Source organism: Frankliniella occidentalis, unplaced genomic scaffold, assembly GCF_000697945.3.
Source record: "Frankliniella occidentalis isolate FOCC.00 unplaced genomic scaffold, Focc_3.1 Scaffold33, whole genome shotgun sequence".
NCBI classification, from domain to species: Eukaryota; Metazoa; Arthropoda; class Insecta; order Thysanoptera; family Thripidae; genus Frankliniella; species Frankliniella occidentalis.
The window spans coordinates 1,817,053-1,825,336 of NW_026267163.1; the positions used below are offsets into that span (position 1 = coordinate 1,817,053).

The window sequence follows — 8,284 nt, forward strand, 5'->3', positions numbered from 1 at the left end:
CTGTAGTGGGTCGGCACCATGATATTTAGACAGAGCATGTGAAAAGGGAGTCTGCCCCACCAATCCAAACCAATTCCAGTAATTTTCCAAATTGCCAAGATTTTTAAAAGACATTTTCAGTGATAACAAACCAGCCTGGATTTTGACAGAGGAGGATTGGAATCGACAACAAAGAACTAAGGCACCATAAAAAAAATCAAGAATCACCCTTTGATGCACATGAAAGGAAGCTCCTCATAGTGTCTGTGCAGAGACAAATTGGACCAGCGTTGGCCGTTACTGTCATGTCAGCTCACCAATTCTTTTGGGTAAAATGACTCCATAGACTTCTCTTGCTCATGTCAAGAACATTTCTGGTCCGAGTTCCTGCAATCATACTAAACGGTAATTTGAGCACTCATCAACTATTAATTACATGTAATTTACTCATACAATGCACTTTTAAATGCCTCTTCCCCCATGCGTCTCTAAATGACCATGGTCTTTCAAATAACTAATTTTGGCACTGGACTAAGCATTAAGTACGAAGGGGCAGCTGCAAATAATCTGCAACGCACATTGATTGATTGTTTGTTTGGGGGATTACGCAAATAGTACCACTCGGTTTGCACCCCAATCACAAAGTAATAAAGTTTTCTGTTCCACGAGAATAAAATAGAGTTAAATATATGATATGTGATAAAACACTGGCAGGTTCACCCATTTGCATAAGGACCTACAACAGTATTTAACATACTGCATGGATTGGAGGAGTCTACCCATTCAACACCTTTTCAACAAAGCTGACAGTGAGCCAAATTATTTACATCACGGGCATCATTTACTGGGCCTCAAAAACTAACTTACAACTTAATTGTGCGTGTAAAAATTGGGCCACAGAAGCATAACCTCCTACAACAATAACCGGAATGGAACAAATTCAATATTCCGGACCGGAAACAAGTAAGCACTATACCTTGCGATTAATAACGAAAAGCGGCGATGTCCACTCTAAAATTCTAGTTAAAATCCTATGATCAATAATTATATGAGTAGGTATTATCGGTATTTGGCAGAAACGCTGATCGTGCACCGACTTTCACTGTTTGTTTACGTTTCCATAAAGGCGCGGGAAATGCGCGGTGGGGGTGGGGAGGAGGAGAGGGGTAGGGGACGCGGCACGGCAAAGGAGGAGAGCAATAATTACGATATACTCACCGACATATCGTGGTCACGGGATGTGATTCTTTCCTGGGGTAGGCGATCCCGCCTCGCTTGTCCAGGATGTCGATCCTTTGGGGATGCTTCCCGTCCCGCGCATCGTTGTGTAGCTCCAGGCGGCAACGCCAGGGAAGTGCCAAGTGACAATAGTGAAATGATCAGGATAAGAAACTATTATGGGCGATGTGCTATTAATTATAATTATATTTGGCGACTTTTAAGAAATATGCACCAGACCGTGTGTACACGACGTTTGGAGCCGAATCGTATTTGTCGTGGGAGTGTCATCGGCGTGCTCGGGAGGTCCCCAATGACGTCCCCGGGAACCCGGACGACATCGGCACTACCAGATTTGGACTCATCAGCGTGCGAGAAAATCCCCGAACACGACATTTCAGTCGTCCTGGTCGTTCCGACGTTGACGGTCGGTCGGTCGGTCGGTCGGCCAAACCGTATCTTATTTTGACAGCCCCCTGGGCTGATCCAGGGGTGGCGTGGCGTGCGAGAATCCCCAGAGCAGGTACGTAGGTGCTGTGCGCGGCCGAGGCCGACCGAGCGCCACCGCGAACATTGGCCATGGGGAGGGAAGAGGACTCCTCATAGGGAATAATATGGTCGCGTGTGTGTGAGAGAGATAGAGAGAGAGGAGTTCGGTTCTCACTCAGAGGTGATCGGAACACAGGATCAAAATCTGGTGCATGTATTCGCATGTGTTGAGCGTCTTTTCCTCCTACCTTACCTAACTGCGTCCCGGAAAACCAGGTGGCTGGATCTGGCCGGATAATTTGCCCCGTCCTCATGCCTATCGAGACTGACCTGACCACGGCCCGAGCGAGTAGGCAACCCGCCGACACGCGTGGCATGCGGTTCGGTGGGCGGGGACAATCAACCCTTCCGGTACATCTGGACCTGGACTTGGCCGTCGAGCAGCAGAGTGGTACGGCAGACGCCGGCAGACGCCGAGATCCTGGAGCAGGCAGCCTTCGGAGGCCGGGCGGGGCCGGGGCGGGGCGGGGCGGCGGAGTCAGTTTAACGGCTCATAACCCCCGTAAGTGCCAAGAGGTCCGCGGGGACGAATAAGGCGCGGGAGTTGCGGGGATATAAGGCTCCTCGGGGGCCGGCCGCCGCGGCGGTGGGTGGGCGCGCCGGGTCCACACCACACGCTGCACACAATCCATCGCGCCCCGCACACAGGGCGCCTCATCGTCGGCTATGATTATTATTGCACGGGGTCAAACGAGCAGGAGGAAGGGGATGAATAAATTGGATTTCCGGTTTGGCGGATGCGCCACGCCGCCGCGCTTCATCCCGTGATAGATAAAGCATCATGTCAAGTCGAGTCCCCCCCCCCCCGCCAAAGGGGCTTTACCTTCTCATCCCCTTATCGGCTCCCAAAGAGAATACTACACAGAGCGAGTCTCGTTCGTCGTCTGCTCCTCGAGAAATCGAATGTCACCGCGCGGCTCGTCGTCGGCGCGGCGTGGCCCGTGGCGCGCAGCACACACTCCGTACCTCTCCTCGCCGCCGTCTAAGTTATTGATTCCATCCATCCGTCCGTCCTGTGGGCTGCTCGGTGACGCGTCGCGGGCTCGAGCCTATCTCGCGGGGGAGCGGCTGAGAGGACCTATTGTGCGCTAGGGCGAGCAGCAGCACCAGCAGCAGCGGGCGAGATGCTGATGCTGCCGCCGGTGACCTACTTTCGATTTTCGCCGTCGTCTCGTCCTCCTCGTCGTCGCGGCGGCGGCGGCGGCGGCTCGCAGCCGGTGAGCATACAATCTACATGATCTACATTCTCCTTCCTGCTCCCCCTCGCCGCGGAGCAGCGGCGGCCGGGGCCAGGCGTCCCCGAGGGACCTTACACCCCCACCCCCTCCTCCAATTCTGCCAGCAGTGTAGCCAACCTCCCCGAGTGTATGTGTGGGAATGTCCTGCAGGTCCGCCTCGTATCTGCAGAACACACACGAGCGAGACTTTGGCGCCGGCGAATGCCATGACGAGTGGGCGCGCGTGGTGTTACGAGTTTGCGGTCGGTCCACGCAAGGGATCGTCCAGAAAGTACGTCCGCGTTTGTCTCAGATTCATTCGACTCAACGCGGGATAGCTCGGCGCCTGCGAGACTCGGGGTAGGCTAACCCGCAGTACTCGCATGCAATGCAGGCGAGATGTTGCCTAACCGTCCGGCGCTAAGAGAGCTTGCACGACGAATGTGACGGACGTACTTTCTGCATGATCCCAAACTCGGCGCGGGAGCTCTAGTTCAAGCAGCCTCCTTCATAATTAATCTAAGGGCCTACTGGATAAAGAAGATAAATTGGCCCATACAAAAAATACATTTTATTATTGCTGTTCATTTGCAATTAAACATACAAATCAAAATTCAGATTCAAGGTATGGGGAGGAATCCCATGAAATGAGAGAAAGCAGGTAGCTATGGTAATTGCATATTTTCCGATATTTTCAGAGAAATGTCCCTCATCAATGAATCGTAACCCATAACCCATCATACAATCAAACCCACTTAGCTACAAAAAGTTAAATATAATTAGAGTAGCAAACAACTGATGGTAGTAGTTTAACGAATATGCATCAATTCTTTAAATTCTGATCTGTGAGCGTCCTCATCTTCGCCAATCTCATATTCCCAATCCCATTCCCACAGCGTGTTGTGGCAGCCCTGCGCGCAGGACCCACAGCGCTCGTTCTTGAGGCAGTACGGTGTCGTGTTCACGACAAACTTGAGCGCAGGATTCAGCGACAGCAGGGTCTGCACCGAGTCCTTGTGGAGCCAGTCGTGGGCGCAGCGAGCGGGCAGCCACCTCATCGGATACAGCCTGAGCTCCCGCAGGGCCGGCGCCGTCTCCGGCGTGATGGCCAGCAGCAGCTCGTCCGGAGGGACATACACGGTCAGCTCGATGTACCTCAGGGCCGGCAGCGAGGGTAGCGCTCTGACCAGCGGCTGCAGCTGAGGGAGGTACTCGACCCCGTCGTCGTCCTCTTCGCCATCCATCTCGTTCTCGCAATCGTTGTCGATGTCCAGCACCTCCACGACGGACCGTCCCGACCACGCCAAAGCCTCGACCAGAGTGACCCCGACGTCATCTGGGCTGCGCGCAGCGGGGCTGTACTTCAGGGCGACCTCGCGGAGCTTGGGGGCGCGCCGGAGCAGCTCCGTGGCCCCGAGGACTCCTGGTCGCATGTCGGGTGACACGTGCAGCGTCACCTTCGTCAGCGACGAGGCCAGGGACTCCAAGCCGGGGAGCAGCGAGCAGGTGAGCTCCCTGAGGTTGGGCATACAGGCCGGCAGTGACCCCGTCGAGGTCGAGATGAAATAGTAATCGGATTGGAACGAAAGAAGGACCTCCTCCAGGGTAGCGGCGTGCCCGGCCAGCACCAGGTCGATGAAGGGCTGCGACTCCGAGCTGAGCTGGCAGCGGAAGTACTTGAGGGACGGCCGGGCCACGGAAGTGTGGAGGCTCGCCGTGAAGAGTCCGCCGCTCATACCATCCCACGAGACACACAGCTTCTCCAAGACGGACGTGGACGCCAACGTCCCGAGGAGCATGGTTGCGTCGGAAATGGGCAGATTGTTGATCCCGACATGGACGTCCTTCAGCCGGCCGAGCGCCTCCTGGTTTCGGACGATGAGTGCAGCGTGTACGCCGCCGGCCTTGGGCACGCGAAAGTTTAGCCGCCCCACCGCGCACCTGGTCGTGGCGTACAGCGGGAAGTGGTGGCCCTCTGACGACATTTCGAAGGACAGGTCGTCCAGGCACGGCGCCAGGCGCAGTACGCGACACAGCTTCTTCCGGAGGTCGCTGTTGAAGGCTTTGAAACTTTGGTGCCGCCACACGAAGGGATGCAGGGCCAGGGCGCCGAGCCGCTTGCACACGAGGCGGCACCTGAACAGGTCGTCGACGTCCACATGCCGAAACACCTGCAGCACCACGTCGTCCGGGAGCAGATCCATCGCTAAGAAAGAAACAAACGACATCAAATTTATTCAACGGCTAGTGGCTTGTGTTCGTGCCCGTTTGTAGCAATAAGCAAATATACTATCAGTGAAGCGTTGCACTCCGCTATCGCTCCGTGCAACGCTTTGGCATATAAGGATCTGAAGTCCTTCGAGAGCTAGCAGACATATGTCATTTTATATTGGGGTGCACTAGCCTACATATTTACCGCTATCATGCGGCACCATCGACATTAGGAGCTGGAGTTCGGAGAGAAATGTCTCTTTCTTCCCTTGGCTTTCCCCGCGCGCGCCGCAATCGACAGTCGACCCTTCTGACCTGGGGGCTAGTGCCGCAAACGACCTTACGCCCAGCGACATACGGGGCCGGCGCCTCACCCTCTCTCTAAACTAAGCTCAGTTGAAAGTGAAGAAAGGGGAGATGGGGCATTGTAAAAAAAAAGTCTAAAATTTTACAACAGATTTAAACTGTCAAATATTAACACATTTTAAAAGTGTAACTTATTTTTGTTATTGTAAATTGTAGGGTTAGTGACAAAGAAATTAGTTTAAGCCAGTTATTATTGCAAATATTAAAATTGTTGAAAGTCTCAACTATTTAGAAAGCGAGTGGTAAAATCCGTGTGCCCGCCCTCTCTAAATTAAGACCTGCCTGTAGGTCAACCTTTTTCAGTTGCATTAGTAAGACCACAACGTGTTGAGATTCAAGGAACAGGGTATCCCGAGAAATAAGAGAAATAACAATAGGTTGCTACAGTGATTAAATTATATTTTCAGAAAAATGTCGCTTTAGCAATGCATCATACAATTGTGAAACATAACACTTGGCTACAAAACAGTAGGTAAAACTGGGGAGAAGGGGTGAGAGGGGCAACAACCATGAGTCCCGTAGTTTATCGAATATGGATCCACTCCTGATAGTCTAATCTGGTAACGTCATTATCCTCGTCATACTCTACTTCCCAATCCCATTCCCACAATGTGTTGTGGCAGCCCTGTGCGCAGGACCCACAGGACTCGCGCTGGCCCTTGAGGCAGTACGGCAGCGTGTACACGCTAAACTTGAGCACAGGATTGACCGACAGCAGGGTCTGGACCGAGTCCTTGTGGCGCCAGTCGTGGGCGCAGCGAGCTGGCAGCCACCTCATTGGGTGCAACTTGAGGTTCCGCAGGACCGGCAGAGTCTCCGGCGTGATGGCCAGCAGCAGCTCATCCGGAGGAACATACACAGTTAATTCGAGGTATCGCAGGCACGGCAGAAAGGGCAGCGTCCTGACCAGCGGCTGCAGCTGAGGGAGGAACTCGACCCCATCGTCGTTCTCTTCGCTCTCGCGCTCGTTCTCGTAGTCGTTGTTGATCTCCAGCACCTCCACGGCGGACCGTCCAGAACACCCCAGGGCCTCGACTAGATCCACCCCGACGTAAGCTGGGCTGCGGGCTGCGGGGCTGTACTTCAGGGTGAGCACGCGGAGCTTGGAGGCGCGCCGCAGCATCTCCGTGGCCCCGAGGACTCCTGGTCGCATGTCAGGCGTCACGTGCAGCGTCACCTTCCTCAGCGACCTGGCCAGGGTCTCCATGCCGGGGAGCAGGGAGCAGGTGAGCACGCGGAGCTTGGGCATAGAGGCGGGCAACAACCCCGTCGAGATCGTGATGTGATCATCATCATCTCCGAGGCGGACCTCCTCCAGAGAAGCCGCGTGCCCCGCCAGCACCAGGTCGACGAAGGGCTGCGACTTTGAGCTGAGAAGGCACTTGAAGTACTTGAGGGACGGCCGGGCCACAGAAGTGTGCATGCTGCCCGCGGAGAGTTCGCCTATCAGATTGAAGCACTCGACATCGAGCTTCTCGACGGACGTCGACGCCAATGCCCCGAGGAGCACGGCGGCGTCGGCCCACGTTGTGTAGAACGTGACCTCGACGATCTTCAGCTGGCCGAGCGCCTCCTGGTTGCGCACGATGAGTGCGGCGGGCACGCCGCCGGCCTCGCCCACTCTCAAGTTGAGTCGACGCACCGCGCACCGGGTCGAGGCGTACAGCGCGAGGTGGTGGTCTGGTGTCGATTTGACGGAGACGGTCATCGAGGCCAGGCGCGGCGCCAGGCGCAGCAGGCGACACATCTTCTTGGGGCCGTCTTTGATGAGGAACTTGTAGTAGGGGCCGTCGAAACTTCGGTGCCGCCACACTGCGGGATGGAGGGCCAGGGCGCCGAACCTCTTGCACACGAGGCGGCACGTGAAGAGGTCGTCCACGCCCACGAGCCGAAACACCTGCAGCACCACGTCGTCCGGGAGCTGCTCCATCGCTAATGCAGACACAAACGATACAAAATTTAGCCACAGACTTGAGGCTTCTGTTTTGTCCGTTCGTAGTAAACCGGTCGTTTCCCTGCCCCCGTCCCCGGCTCGGCTGTTAGAGGCCGTTCATAAAATACGTAAGGGGTTTTAGAGGGGGGGGGGGCGAAGAAAAATTGACAATGATAACAAGGGGCGAGGAAGGGGGAGTTTTATCAGTTAATTTAGTGAAAAACTACGTTTTTAGTGGAAAACGCGTTGTCACAATAAGCATTCCGGGAAAGTTGAAAAGCAAAAGAATGTAAGGAAGAACAAAATGGAAATCATAATGTTTTAACATGGTGAAAAGCTTTCTTTTAAATATCAATATTTTAGCTAGGGGATAAAAACCACGAAAGAGTGGGGGAGAGGGGGGGGGTCGTCCGTCGTCCTCGTTCGAAAAATGACACACATGGCTGACAGAAGAGGGCGGAGGGGTAAATGACCAAAAATCACATACGTAATTAATGCACGGCCCCAACATAAACATTGTGTATATACGCAGAAAATAGTCCCCACTCTCGTATATTGAGTAACACGGCCACACGGCCAAAAATCAATCACTCAATGAATGGCTGCAGTTTTCTGAGGCGCACTGGAAAGTTGCTTTCACAAGTTTAGTGAAGAACATTGTTGACACGTTTGAGAAAATTCTTAGCCCGCTCCCGGCGCTCCCCGGGCTACTCCTTAGTTGAGGCAACTGTTGAGCGGGACCACAACAAAGCACCATAACCTACTCGCGGAACTGGTTTCAAACCGTGATTTTCGTCGTTTATTCTGTATG

At 54.1% G+C, this 8,284-nt stretch overlaps 1 protein-coding gene across 2 annotated transcripts in view; it reads right to left on the bottom strand.

Annotated features, from left to right (window-relative positions):
* Nucleotides 1-3,511: 3,511 nt before the first annotated feature.
* LOC113212276 (uncharacterized) overlaps nucleotides 3,512-8,284 on the bottom strand; it is a 30,620-nt gene continuing 25,847 nt past the window's right edge. Inside the window, exon 2 of one of the 2 annotated variants that reach the window (XM_026430902.2) lies at nucleotides 3,512-5,169. In XM_026430902.2, the coding sequence (XP_026286687.1) occupies nucleotides 3,773-5,167 (1,395 nt within the window). In that variant the 5' untranslated portion in view covers nucleotides 5,168-5,169 and the 3' untranslated portion in view covers nucleotides 3,512-3,772. Of the gene's footprint in view, nucleotides 5,170-5,914; nucleotides 7,473-8,284 lie in introns of those variants that run through there. The other variant, XM_026430901.2, reaches the window with a different exon arrangement.